Raw genomic sequence first — 15,417 nt, forward strand, 5'->3', positions numbered from 1 at the left:
ATCCCCACCACACTACTTAAATCCTGCCTTCATGCCATAATCCCGACTGTTACAACAATAATAAACTCATCCCTTGACACTGGCTCCGTGCCGCTCACTTTTAAAATTGCTTCTGTAACCCCAATGTTAAAAAAGTCTGGCCTTGATGCTGACAATCTTAACAATTTCCGGCCTATTTCCCACTTACCTTTCCTGTCAAAAGTTCTTGAGCGTGTTGTAGCTTCCCAACTCACCAATTACCTAACCTCTAATAATTTGATGGAACCCTTTCAGTCTGGATTCAGGGCGCGGCACAGCTGTGAAACTGCTCTGCTACGGGTAACCAATGATTTGCTTATGGCAGCAGACTCTGGACAAACTAGCATATTAATTCTGTTAGACCTCAGTGCAGCATTTGACACTGTTAGACATGACATCCTACTGTCCAGAATGGATAACATGCTGGGTATCTCTGGCACTGCCCTCCAGTGGTTCAAGTCCTATCTGACTGATAGGCAAGAGTTTGTTAGTCTTGGCAACAGCAGATCCAACTCCGTGCCAGTCACACAAGGAGTCCCTCAGGGCTGTGTCCTTGGTACTCTGCTTTTCTGTATTTATATGCTTCCCCTTGGCCATATCATCCGTAGTTATGGATTGGGTTATCATTTTTATGCAGATGATACTCAGCTCTACTTCAATGTTAAAAGTGGAACTTCATCAGAGCTTTCTCAGCTACAAAGCTTTAAATAACCTCGCACCAAACTACATCAGTGACCTCCTCCATCACTATGTGCCTGCCCGCCCACTAAGGTCCTCTGATTCTGGTAATCTTGTTGTGCCCCTCACTAATCTACACTCTATGGGTGACAGGGCCTTCAGCTGTATAGCGCCCAGACTCTGGAATGACCTACCAAAATGAATCAGGTCAGCTGACTCCATGAATTCTTTTAAAAAACAACTCAAAACTCATCTGTTCAGGAAGGCTTTTAGCTCTACTTGACTTTATTACCTTTCTCTCACTTTACTTCTCTGTCAAGATGCCAACGTAACCTGTATGTGTGTGCTAGACCATCAATTATGTTGTCTGTTTTTTTTCAGAATTTACTGTCTTAATCTTCTTTATTTATTTATCTGGTTTGTATAATGCTATATACTGTATATTCTGCCGTTCTTTATTATATTCTGCAAGTGCCTTGAACATGGGAAAGGCGCTATATAAATAAAATGTATTATTATTATTATTACATCCAAGCTTGTAGTTTGAGAAGTTGGCTTCTTCCCTAAAAACACACAGTGTCGCCCAAGACAGTGAAAAGTTTAAATAGGCAAAGGAAAACAGACATTGAATTGTGGATTTCTTGGTGACTCCATTTTAAATTTTCCTTATTATTTGCCAGTTTCAGATATGGATTTTTCTTTGAAACTCAGTCACTCAGGCCAGAATCCTAAAGTCACCTTTAACTGATGTAACACACTGAAGGACCCTTTGCTCATCAAAAATTCTTGGCTGGTTGATCAGCCTTCCATATATTAAAATCATACAATTAATTATGCAAATATTTTTTCAAACTGCATGGAAAAGTAAAAAGGTTCCTATTTGTTAAATTTTTATAAGAAAAAAGGCACTAACCACACAAGCAACAAGAATGATAAATTAATTTTCAAAACTATCATTTACAACTAAACAAAGAGCTATTGTTGTTATCATTACATGAAATGCCTTTTACCTGACATTGCCTTGTGGGTTTGATAGGCAAGAATGACATTTTCCACTTTCAAGATGTGGAAGTGTCAACTCAAAATTCTAAAAAACCTTAACTGTAATATAAAATAGCCCACCAGAGGGAGCCAGACACTGTCTTATTAATGACTTTGCTCACAAACAGATTGGCCTGAACTTTCCTCTTAAGTACAGGAGCACAGCTGACGGCATGTGACAGTTCTCTGATGTCTGCCACCTCTGAAATGTTAATGTTCTCTGACTCAGCTGGAAATGAGAAGCCATCTTTTCACTAACCTCTTGATATTTGTTGACATACTTTAATGTCTGAAAATGGTTAACTAAAAATGTGTGTGTGGCATATGCTGTTTGAATAAAGAGTCTTCAGTTATGATTCATGAGCTTTCATTTTATTAGAAGTATTAGCGTGAAAAGCTTGATTCATCAAACTTCAGACCTGAGCATTCTTACAAACTGGTAGAGTTACAGAATAATAAATGTAGTACACGGAGTTTGTAATCTTCAGACTGAATTAATATGACTAGCAGAACATCAATTTTTAAATCTGCACAGGGTAACAACTTAGACAAACAAACAAATTTTTTAGGCTTTGAGTCATAGTGGTCAGCGCTGCTGCTTCCAGGATTTCAGTTTCAAATCCACCAAATATACTTGGGGAATTCCATTTTTCCTTGGACATCTTGAACACCTGTGTATTATATTACTATGGCAATTCATAATTGCTTCTGTGAGAGTCTGACTTACAATACACTGGCGCCCAGTCTAGGGTTGGCTCCTGGTTTGTGTCCGATGGCAAAATACGCTCAATGACACTAAACTGTATTAAAGTGATTTGAGAATGTCATGTTTCAGTACATAACTAAACTGGCGCACCATGGTGATACTTCGATACTTTGTATCATGGTCCAAGGGTTTTGAGTCCAACAGCCACTTTAAATCAATCATGTGTGAGTGTATGTGAGAACTAGCATTCCATCCAGGGTTGATTTTTACCATGTGACTGTGTACTGGTGGGATGGACATCAGTATCTACTGAATTTATAGTTGATGCACAAAATAAATTATGAGGTTTTTTTGGTTGTGCTTCATTTACACACACACACATATATATATATATACAGTATATATATATATATATATATATATATATATATATATATATGTAGGCAAAATTTTGAATCTAGGTTTTGAAAATATATGTGTGCTGTTCTGAGACTCCTATTTAATGTATGACAAATATTAAAAAATGCCATGTGTTCACTTTTCAGAATTAGGCTGATCTTATTTTAGGTTTTAGTTAAAAACAAAATAAAACTGCTTGTCTTTACTGGGGATTTCCATGCCACAATACAATGATGTCCATGAAATGTTGATGTTGTTGATCAAACACATTTCTAATAATCTCATCCATTTCACAGCTATGGGAATCAAGTAATTATCAGGGCAACATCCAGCACAAGGAGGTACCAACTCTGGATAGGGAGCTAGCCCAGTTTGTGTTTAACATCAGTTATACAAATTTAAAATGAAAAAAAAAAACTCTTTAACTGTTTTTTCTTTACAGATTGCCTAAGGGAAGTTATGATGAATCTTTGGTAAATGCTCAGCAGCAGAGTGCAGTGACAGATTTGGCTTTGAGGTTTGCATCAGCTCATGCAGTCGAGTATCAACCTCAGCATCGAAAGGTCTTCACATTGTTGGATAAGAAGCCCAACAGCTTATTCCACAATTGTTGTTTCGATTTCGGGCCATTTTAATGTATCCTTTATTTCCCCAGCGAGTACCCCAACTGCAAAGTAAAAAGTAAAACATAAATTTACAATATACTATATGTAAAGAATTTTGGAGAGCAGTGGGGCAAGCAGGCATCCCCATTCAATGTAAGCAGACAAGCATTTAAATGTAACAATTTTGTACAGTGAGGTGGGGGTCCCCTTTCCAATTTTGTAGATATGAATGTACTGTATATTACAATGGAGTAGCTCATGTAACTGTTAAGTTTAATCTTACACTCTCTGTCCCCCCTTGCCTTAAATCTGAGGACACCATACTTCTCTCTCTAGCAAAGCAACACCAACACTCACAGCTACAGCACTGGAACTTGAGGTTTACAGCACACTCACTGTATTAACCACTGAACTTTGCAACATCCTTGAGCTTTACCGTACTTTGTCTTTCTATTTAATATCTCACTGTATATGGCAAATGTGATCACGTCTCTTATTTCCTGTCCACAGTACAGCCCCTTCTTCAGTCATGTGTTCACACTGTTGGTCAGTGCTGTCAATCACCTCTTCTGCATCCTTTACTTGCATCAAGCCACCTCCAAATGCACCTCACAGGATGTAAGTTAGCATAATATTAATAGATATTGCTGAATAAAACAAATAAAAATGCACTTGATCATCTAATTTTCCTTTTCCTATAACGTCACCAAGTATCAATTAAATTAGCTGAAGCATTTTTCAGATTTTGGGGTAAATAGTTTTCCTATTGTAGAAGGATTTTTTACTGCTAAATATTGATATATCAAAATGTGCTTTTTAAACACACATTCTGTCCTACATGTAAAATCCTGCCAAAGTTCAGCTTTTTAACTAAATGGGAAAAAGTGCTTTTGTTGGTCAGTGAGTGAGTGAGTCAGTGAGTCATCTTTGCATTTTGTAGTGACACAGTACTCCAGGTGAAGTGTCACTAGTGTATTATATAAGTGTAAGCCTTGACTTTAGCTCCACATCTCATGATAGATAGATAGATAGATAGATAGATAGATAGATAGATAGATAGATAGATAGATAGATAGATAGATAGATAGATAGATAGATAGATAGATAGATAGATAGATAGATACTTTATTAATCCCAAGGGGAAATTCACATACTCCAGCAGCAGCATACTGATAAAGAACAATATTAAATTAAAGAGTGATTACATATTAACATATGATGTATAACCTAACATATTACTGGCCTTCTTCAATGCTTCTGTTCACTTTGTGGATGTACACAGTGATGTCCACTATGACTCCTAGGTCCCTCTCATAGGGAGAACTTTCAAGTCTAAGCCCTCCCATTGTGTATTCAAATGTAACATTTCTACTTCCTATAGATAGTATTTTACATTTACTTACATTAAATTTCATCTGACACAAATCTGCCCATTCCTGATTGCTACCTAAGTCCCTCTGTAGTAATTTAGCTGATTCTGCATCATCTGCCCTTTCACCTAGTATGGTATCATCTACAAACTTTGGGAGACAATCTTTTTAATTTTATCTTAGTTGTTATTTCATTATCTTCTTTAAGTTTCTTTTACAGTATTTGTTTAATCATGTTCTCTCTATTTTATGTTAACCAAATATATTAGTGTGTTTTATGGAGCCAGGGCGATTCACACAACAGACTATAACATAAATCCACTTTGGGGTCCTTTCATGAGTTGTAGGGTCCCCCAGTGTTGGCAGTAACTTAAAGCTTACCATGGATTGGCATACATTTTTGGGTAGATTTTTATCATGTGCCGGAACTACTGAAATTATAGATTCAGCTTCCCCTAACCTAACTGCATACAGTAAGACTTTTTTGCAATAGATGGGTGGATGTACCTGTTCTTAACCAACCAGTAGTCAAAGCCTTTCATTTGATCATATCCCACCAGCAAAACAGCATGGTTTATCTTTCGACTGCTGCATAATGGCTCATAGTAGATACCTGTTAAGTAAACAGAGAGAAAATGTAATATCAATTGTCACTTCACCCCACTATTTTAATTTTTTGCAATCTTTTTTATGTACATATCGCATCTAAGAGCAACTATGGTTTCATCTCATACCAAATGTAACCTCTAAATACCTAATTTACGAGGAAACCCATTTTCCTCTCATCTAACCAGCAGTAGACCAGTACACCTCTGCTGCTGTAGGATGAAGAAATCCATCCATCCATCCATTGTCCAACCCGCTGAATCCGAACACAGGGTCACGGGGGTCTGCTGGAGCCAATCCCAGCCAACACAGGGCACAAGGCAGGAACCAAACCCGAGCAGGGTGCCAACCCACCGCAGAGGATGAAGAAATGCCACTGATATTTCAACTAGTGTTCTGAACTGATGCAAAAACAACCTAATTTATGCTTGAGAGGTATAAATTATTGTTTAGATGAGAGAAAGCACAATAAATTTGTCTTCCACTTAAAGTCCATATGGATATAAATGTGGAGAAGTAGCAAATGCAATGTAGATTCAATGCGCCTGTATGTCACAGTCAATTTAATAGAAAGCCATGAATAGATTTAAATTAAAATTTACAAGAAGGGACATGTTATGTACCAGGGTGATTCCAAAAGCAGGTATTACTAAACAAAAAGAAAGGAGAATACTGAATTTTTCCAATCACTGAAAATATATCAAGGGAAATGGTACCACCAGAATGGCACTTGGCAGAGAAAAGGTTTGCTCATGCCAATGTACCTGTAGATACACAGGGGAAACAGGGGTCAGAGGTACCAGTACAACAAAGAAAAAATTGTTTTCCTGGCTGGAAACAACTGTAGATGGCAGATGACCCAGCTGTTAACAGGAATGCCTGTCCATGCAAAAGACTGGGGGAGAGCAGGAAGGCATGGTAAGAGTTTGTCGGACCACCTAACAGACAAGTAGCATCACATGGCCATTAGCTGGGGAAACTGAGGCCAATACCCATTCCATGTGCTACGAAGTTAACAAGACACCTAGTACTCCAGTTGCTCCAAAAGCTTGATGAACACCAAAAACACTGTCAAGATTACTCGTACTGAGCACAGAGACTCGCATGCAGGGTAGGGTACATGGCTGAAAAAACACAAGGCACACAGACAATGATACCTACCTCCAGGGAGGAAAAGACAGTTTCACCAGAGAGACACCGGGTCCAGTGAGAGAGGGATGAGTCACAAGAGGACTGAGTGAAACCGACAGATAAGAAGCAACACTTCTGTTGGAAAACAGGCATTCGGAGAACAGCGTGCTTCAGTAGGACACTTAGGACATTAATTGTTGTGGTAACAGCGCACAACTTGGACTTCGCACCACCAAAGGTTTTATCCTCCACTGTTATGTTTTAATGAACTTCTAGAGTGTGGACTGTGTGCTTTCTTTTAAAGGATTTTGGTTCCTGATATTTTTAGACTCTTATTTACTTTTATCTTCATGGTGTATTTTATATTGTCTTGTCTTGTGTTACTATTATTTCTCTTGAAATTTCTGCCATGTCTTTCATTGTGTTTTTACTTATCGCCCAAAATAAAGAAACCTGTGCACTATTACCTTTAAACTGCAAGAGTTCCCAGATTCTTAATAAAACTTGGTGGTGTAGTTGGATATTTTAACTGTGTTTATGTTAGATTATCTATAAGAGTGACCTAGACACCCGCTACATACACATTAACACTCCCTTATCATATTGGGCCAGTTTAGAGCTGCTTATTAACCTAATGCACAAATTTTGGTTGGGCAAGAATACACATTCAAAAACACAGACACAGGAAACATGTGCAAACTCCATGCAGACAGTGGCCAACCTGGAATTTGAACACAGAAGTCAGATGCTGTAGCTGTTATGCTATTCAGAGAGTTTTTAGAGGGCATGTTCAAGAAACTAAAAGGTGACCCTCCTTGTCTAAATTGAAACTGCCCTGCTGTTTAGAATGCAGCTTTCATCTCAGAAAATGCTTTCAAATGCAACAGGCACTGCTGCTTTCAGAGAGGGTGCATCCAAAGCAATGTGTTGTCCTGTCAAGTTTGGAGGTCTTGAAGGGACGCAATAGACTCACTACTACTAATCACATACGTATATTTTTTAATTAAATATTAAGTTCATTGAAGGACATAAAAGACTATTATGAAGAGGCTATAATGTTTAGGACCAGAAACAGAACAAGTACAATTAGGATAACAATAAGTAGTCTTAAAATATTTTAAAAATGTATGTAAAGTATCCAGCATAAAAAATGGCAGCCTTATTGCTGACAAACAAAATGAGGTGTTATGCACGCCACTTATGTAATGCAGTGGTTCTCATGGTGAAACACCATGTAACTGCAGGATTTTGTTCCAAACACCTTCTGTTTTAACTTGAACTCTTAGCCTAATAAAGCAAAATGTTAGTTCCTGGTTTCTATGTTTTGACATTAACTTTGCAACAATAAAACTAAGCTTGGTAAATTTTAATTAAAATCTACCAAGCATTTATGGGGGTAATTTAATGTATTTTTAACATGGTTTTTAAGATTTATATCATTATCATAATTTTCATTTTTCTTTTCCTGGTGTTCTGATTATTTTAAAATATGTTTCCTAATGAGCACATTCATGGGTTTACTACTGAAATGTTGTTTGCACGGTGTCTGTTCATCCCATTTTTGTTGTGATTAGTGGAACACAATTAAGGGAGCAAAGTACACAGAAAAATCTTGAATTATTGCAAAAAAACAACAAAAGAGAGCATTTAAAGCTATAGCAAAAAATACAAATATTTCTCAATGTCTTACAAATGTAAAAATCCCACTGCTGTCTTTCTCTAAGTACAGAATAACAGAAGAGAAAAAAACCACAAATTGATTGTGAAACAGATTGGAAAAAAGTCTTCAGCCACATAGGAGTCCCAGGTATGAGTCTTAGAGCCACTGATTTGATGTATTTGTCTGTTCCTTCCACCATCAAGATGTCTGGCCCAGGCTAAGAACAGTAATCCCTTCATTGACAGTCAACTGTCTGAAAGGAAAAAAATCTCCCTGTTCCACTGTACATTATCTTTAACCAGATGAAAACATCTGCTGACAAAAGCAACTGTATTAATCACTGCTGGTGATGTGCTAATATACTCTTCAAAACAAGTCATCTTAAAATAAACAGGGTTTGCCCATCTGAGACCCCAGCTCTTCTCTACAACTATCAACTAGAAGTTCAAGTTGTTGTAAACAAATAAGTCAAACTTAACAAAACTAAATTTAATGGAACCCCTACCCATGAGAAAGACATGAAGGCCAATAGCCAATATAGAAGCTTATTCCAAAATGCGATTGATTAGATCCTGCCAGGTTTTAAAAAACTTTTGAACAGATCCTCGAAGTGAAAATTAGTTTTTTCCAATTTCAAATAGTATTTAACATCAGTTACCCACAGACTTAAAAGGGATGGCCTAGGATTTTTCCAGTTGAGCAAGATAGGTCTACGTGCTAATAGTGAAGTAAAGGCAATTACAGTTTGTTTGTCCTTCTGCACTTTAAACCCATCTGACAGGACACCAAACACAGCTGTTAATGGATTAGGAGTGATTGTGACACTAAGGCTGTCTGATAGGCATTTAAAGATTTTGGTCCAGAATGATGTTGATTTAGTACACGCCCAAAACATGTGACCCAGTGAGGCTGGTGCTCGAATGCAACATTGGCAGGTTGGATCTTGAACTGGAAACATTTTTGACAATTTTAAACAAGATAGCTGTGCTCAATAAATGATTTTAAGTTGAATAACTGAATGCTTTGTGCATAAAGAGCTAGAGTGAATTCTGTGCATGGCTGCCTTCCATTCCTTTTCTGAATTTTGAATACTTGATCCTTTGCACACAGTACTCTGGGATGTTTGGAATCCAAATAAATGAGGTTATGAGTGAATCCAATTTCTTTAAAATGATTTGTTAATGTATATGGGGATCCTTTGAAACAGAAAAAAAGCTTAGGAAGGATATTTATCTTCACAGTGTTAATTCTCCCTGCTAAAGTAAGATGGAGGGTAGACCATCTATGCACTTCTTTCTTAAGTTTTTCCATGCAGAGAGCAAAATTTTGTTGAAAAAGAGCCGTATGTTTACTTGTGATGTTTGGTATGTTTGGTAATGTGGGTATTTAAACTGATCTACAAAGATAAAAGGGAAGATTTCTAATCTAATGTTGTGTGCTAGAGAGTTCACTGCAAAAAACACACTTTTATTCAAATTAATTTTGAATTCAGATATCTTTCGAAATTCTGCTAGAGCTGTTAGGACTTCACGCACAGTATTTTATAGTTCTGATATATATAGTACCATATCATCTGCATTTATTGATATTTTCTGTTCAAGTTCTTCTCTGATAATACCCTTTATCTCAGAAGCATTTCGAAAGTGAACTGCCAATGGCTCAAAGGCGATTGCAAATAGCAGTGATGACAGGGGACATCCTTGTCTAGTACCACATTCTAGTTTGAAGTAGTCTGAAATAATGCTGTTTATACAACCTGAAGCTGCAAGACTGGTATACAATAGTTTGATCCATGCACATGTGTTCGTTCCAAACTCAGATTTGTGCAATGTAGTGAATAGGTCCCATTCAACCATCAAATGCTTTTTCAGGCATCCAACGATAATAAGATCTAAGCAGTTTTAGACTTTATGGGAAAATATATTACATTAAACAGGTGTTGAAGATTGAAAGTTAAGTGGGAGCCTTTAATAAATCCAGTTTGGTCTTGTAATATTACCGAAGGAAGCACTTTTTCAATTCTTCTAGCTAAACTTTGGAGAGTATCTTAACATCATTATTCAGAAGTGAGATTGGTCAGTATGATGAACATTGTACTAAGTACTTAATTTTCTTAAGAAAGATAGTAATTAATGCTTGGCAAAAACTTTGAGGTTGAATTTTATTGTTTCTGATTTCTTTAAATGTTGGCAATAGAAAGGGGAGCTAACTTAATTGAATTTTGTTTTTATAAAATTCTTCAGGGTAGCCATCAGGGCCTGCTCCTTTCCCACTCTGAAGTGAATTTAAAGTGTCTAGTAAGTCTGAGAATATCAGAGGTTTATCCAGTTTCTCTGCACTGAGAGTATCTAGCTGTAACATCTGTAATGCATCGAACAAAGAGCCTGTGAGAAAAGCAACACCTCTCTCCACTGACCAGGTACTCTGTCTCTCCATAACTGACGTGAAGAGGATTCTATCCAGAGTCAATCCACACAAGGCTGCAGGACCTGACAACATACCTGGTCATGTGCTCAATGAATTTGCCAGTGAACTGGCTGGTGTCCTTACAGACATCTTCACCACATCTCTGAGCCAGTCGTCAGTCTCAGAATGCTTCAAGTCGACCACCATCATACCACTGCCAAAGAAGTCATCAGTGACATGCTTGAATGGCTGCCGACCAGTTGCACTCACGACAATCATCATGAAGTGCTTTGAAAGGTTAGTCATGTCATACATAAAGACTAATCTCCCTTCCTCCCTTAACCCTCTTCAGTTTGCATACCGCTCAAACAGGTCAACTGAGGATGCCATATGCTCTGCCCTTCACCTCTCCCTGACACATCTGGATAAAAAAGACACATGTCAGGATGCTATTCATAGACTTTAGCTTCAACACAATCATCCCTCAAAAGCTGGTTGTAATACTGAGCAGGTTGGGCCTGAATACCCGCTCTGCAATTGGATCCTGGACTTCTTGACAGAGAGGCCCCAGTCAGTTCAGATGGGCTGCAACACTTCCAGCATCATCACACTGAGCACTGGTGCACCACAGGACTGTGTGCTTAGTCCATTACTCTTCACCCTGCTGACTCATGACTGCACAGCCACGCACAACACCAACCACATCATGAAAGTTTGTGGATGATATGACGGTGCTGGGACTTATAAGCAGGGATGATGAAACAGCATACAGAGATGAGGTGGAATGGCTGTCTACATGGTGTGAAGACAACAATCTATCTCTCAATGTCGACAAGACAAAAGAGATAATCGTGGACTTCAGAAAATCACATCCTGCCCACATCCCACTCAGCATCAATGGTTTAGATGTGGACACTGTTAGGAGTACCAAGTTCCTTGGTGTGCACATAACAGGAACTTACATGGATGCATAACACCTCATCACTAGTCAAGAAAGCCCAGCAGAGACTACACTTCCTGAGGTGGCTGAAGCGAGCAATTCTTCCCCCTTCCATCGTCACCATGTTCTACAGAGGCACCATTGACAGTGTTCTGACCAGCTGCATCAGTGTCTGGTATGGCAACTGCAACATATCCAGCTGCAAGCGCCTGCAAAGGATAGTGAAGACAGCAGAGAACCTTTCGGGTGCCTCTCCCTTCACTACAGGACATATTTTACAAATGCAGTGTCCGCAAGGCCTGCAGCATTGTGCAGGACCCCTTACAACCCTCACAACGACTGCCATCCAAGAGAAGAAACTGCAGCATCAAAGCCAGATCTGCCAGGTTGCAGGATAGTTTTTGCCCCCAAACTGTCAGATTCCTTAACACCATGCTGCCACCTGGGATCTTCCACACTACTTCAATCACCTTTAAAAACAGAACTTTTATACATGCAAGCCACTTTCCTGCAAAGACGAGTGTGCATGTAGAAAAGAACTGAAAATCTCATACTGACCTTTAAGTATTTTGACATTCTTGATATCCTTCTGCTGTCAAACATTCTGACCTGTCATTGTTTACACGTCTTAAACAACTATTATCATACACTGATAATTTCTGTATTTGATATATCTATTATTTATTTATTTATTTTATTACATATCTATTGACTTTATTTATGTATATAGATTGCAAATACGATACATTGCATCAATGTTCATATTGCTTACTACATGTCAATATTGCTGCTGCTTCTTTCTCTTGTCTTTGCACAATGTCTTGTCTTGTTTGTGTTTTAATTTTAAATTTAAATTTTATTTTTAATTTATTATTTGCACTTCATGTTGTTACACTGTGGACCCTGAGCTTCGCAGTTTTGTCTATCTGTATACTTGTATGTGGTTACGATAACAACAAAGTTCGCTTTGACTTTGAAAATGCATTATATTGTGCTATGATGCATGAGTTGCTGCCTTGCACCCAAAAGACGATGCTGAGTCTAAGGACTTCAGGAAAACCAGCTTTATTCGACTTGAAACAGGAGCAGCAAGGTTATTTATTGCAGCAGGAGCTGCCACTCTACTACACACAGACACAGGAAATGGGCAGGGATTGGGCCAGGTCAGTGGCAAAATTAAAATGTTACCTGCATCACACATCAGGTGATAGACACGTTGTACGTGGAGGTGGTGGGCTTGCAGTTGCCTCTGTGATGCTGCAAACCTGCACTGTGAACCTGTGGTTGCCTTGGCGATGGACAAGCAGCCCTTGATGGATGTGTCAATCACGTTTCAGCGTGTCACCCCATTGGAGAGGGTCTCAAAAAAGTTCAAAACTATCACAGTGTCTTGTCTTCTTTAAACTGAGTAGAATATAAGGACTTATAGTAGTCTCTAAATGTGTGCATTATATTTTTATTATCAATGATTTTGGATTTGTTCTGTGTTGGTAAGTACTGATATTGCTTTGTGAACTTCCTGCTTATGGAGTTAAGATCTTGTTAGCCTTCTCTCCATATTCATAGCAATGATGTCGCAATTTAAAAATTAGTTGTTCTGGTTTTTTTATGGTCAAGAGGCTGAGTTCTAAACGCAAAGTTTGTCTTTTCCTAAAGTGTCTCATTTGGTAACCTGGCGTGTTCATCTATTCTTGTAATTTCACTGATCAACTCTGATACCGTCTTGGTTTCTGATATATTTTTGTGGGAGAGATTTGAAATAATCTGTCCTGTTAAAAATGCCATCAGAGTTTCCCAGAGTATTCCCGCAGAGACCTCTGAGGAGGTATTTGCCTCTAAAAAAATCAGTTTGTTTGAATATAAACTCTGTACAGTTCTCGTCACCTAATAAACGTGGGTTAAGATGCCAGCTGCAAGATTAGTATGTGAGGCATAATGATTTCAGCTACATGATCAGAGGGGTGTGGTAACAATAGCACTGTACTTGCAAGATTTTATCGTGTGCAAAAAATTGTTATCTATAAAGAAATAATCAATTTTTGAGTAATAATGATGTACTGTTGAGAAGAAGGAATATGCTCTTGAGTTTGGATTTTGAAACCTCCAAGGGTCTGATAAATTGTGATCAATTAAAAACTTTGAAATATGTTTTTGCAGTGTTAGATGTTATTGTCCCTGTGGCTGAAGAACTACCCAAGCCTGGATTTAAAACACATTAAAGTCTCTGGCCATTATCATTTTATGAGTGTTCACATTACGAATGGAAGCAAATGCAGTTGGTTGAAGTATCTATTATTCACATTGGGTGCGTAGATAATTATCAAAATCACTTAACAATCAAATAAATTACCCATAATGATCACATACTGCCCTTCAGAATCAGATACTACATCTGATACTACAAATGAAATTGTTCTGTGTATTAAAATTCCACACCTCTAGTTTTCTTTGTATAGCTGGAGTGGAATATTTGGCCAGTCCAATCTCTTTGCAGCCGAAACTGATTCTTGTTTAATAAGTGGGTCTCCTGTAAAAATGCTATCTTGACGTTTAGTCCTGTTAGGTAAGAGAATGTTTTCTTTCTCTTTAATTCGTGATTGAGACCTTTGACATTCCAGTGTCAAAGTTCACTGTTGACATTTTGTAGTCTTAAATTAAGGTAATCATTTTGGCACAGCTATTAAACCACAATGTCTTCCAACTATTTTTATGTAAATCAGAATACATAAATTTGATATTATGCAGTTCACTAATTAAAACTAGCTTGGGGAACATTTATGGACATTCTGTCACAGGAAAGATTCCATATCTCATGAAATAGTCCAAATGAACATAGTGGTAATCTAAATTAACAGGACAATGTTTGCAAAATGAATATACAGTATAGGTCATGTAACAAGAGAATACAAGATAAAAAAATGTGTGTAAATTTTAAAAATTTCCAGACAGCATCAGCTGTTTAAGTTTGTCCTGTGGAAAATCATAAGCTATGTCATCTCCGATTGAATTCATTTAGGGAAAGCAGTATTAAGACATAGATACAGGCAGAACTTTTTACTTAAGGAGATTACCAACATACAGACTTCACTACTCAAACACAATACGGAAAAGGACACTCTGTGCATGTTAAAGAAAAAAAATTACTTATGTGAGTATTTATGTTATTTCTCAAAGAATATTGGATGGTTATTGTTGATAATTATATCTACCTAATTATATTGCTTTATATGTTGATGTAATTAGACTAGTATAGTTGGGTTTCTTACCTTTTTTATAGTAATGAAAGGAAGACTGACTGGCATCAATGCCTACACTCACAGGACCAACTCTAGCCACTGCTCTTTGAAGAGCCTTCTCATTGCCCCACGGTATGGTTTTGTATGACTTGCATGTTGCTGCTCTTCCCCGAAGACAGTATCGACATCTTCCTTCCTGAAAGTCATAGACACCATTAAATGTTTTACATTCAGACTTTCAGATTTTTGTTTATAAATAAATTGTTCACTTTAATTAATGGAATTATTGAAAAATATATAAATCACGCAATAATAAAGTATTGCTGTTTCATGCTAATTAAAACTTGCATTTAGAAATGTATTGTTTGTGTTAAAGCCAACAATTCATTAGTGCTTTATAGATAGTACACTAAGAATGTGGGGTAAAGAACAGAAATATATCTTGCACAGATGAATGAATTTCAATTTTATAATAATGGAGAAAAAAATTAAAAATTTAAACTTAATAATATATTTGTTAATGACATATATTTCCTGAGATTTTTTACTTTTTGTTAAAGTAAAGAAGAGAGAAATTTCAAGAAAAGTTTGTTATGCTCACTTGTCATGGTGCTGGACAGT

General features: G+C 37.4%; 1 protein-coding gene across 1 annotated transcript in view; it reads right to left on the reverse strand.

Moving 5' to 3' along the window:
• Positions 1 to 2,889: 2,889 nt before the first annotated feature.
• LOC114642143 (procathepsin L-like) overlaps positions 2,890 to 15,417 on the reverse strand; it is a 32,460-nt gene continuing 19,932 nt past the window's right edge. The window contains exons 5-7 of the mRNA XM_028791126.2: positions 14,827 to 14,992; positions 5,325 to 5,430; positions 2,890 to 3,509 (exon numbers count right to left, since the gene is read on the reverse strand). Coding sequence (XP_028646959.2) covers positions 3,410 to 3,509; positions 5,325 to 5,430; positions 14,827 to 14,992 — 372 coding nt within the window. The 3' untranslated portion in view covers positions 2,890 to 3,409. The remainder of the gene's footprint in view (positions 3,510 to 5,324; positions 5,431 to 14,826; positions 14,993 to 15,417) is intronic.

The sequence above is a fragment of the Erpetoichthys calabaricus genome, chromosome 2, assembly GCF_900747795.2.
Source record: "Erpetoichthys calabaricus chromosome 2, fErpCal1.3, whole genome shotgun sequence".
Classification (NCBI taxonomy): domain Eukaryota; kingdom Metazoa; phylum Chordata; class Cladistia; order Polypteriformes; family Polypteridae; genus Erpetoichthys; species Erpetoichthys calabaricus.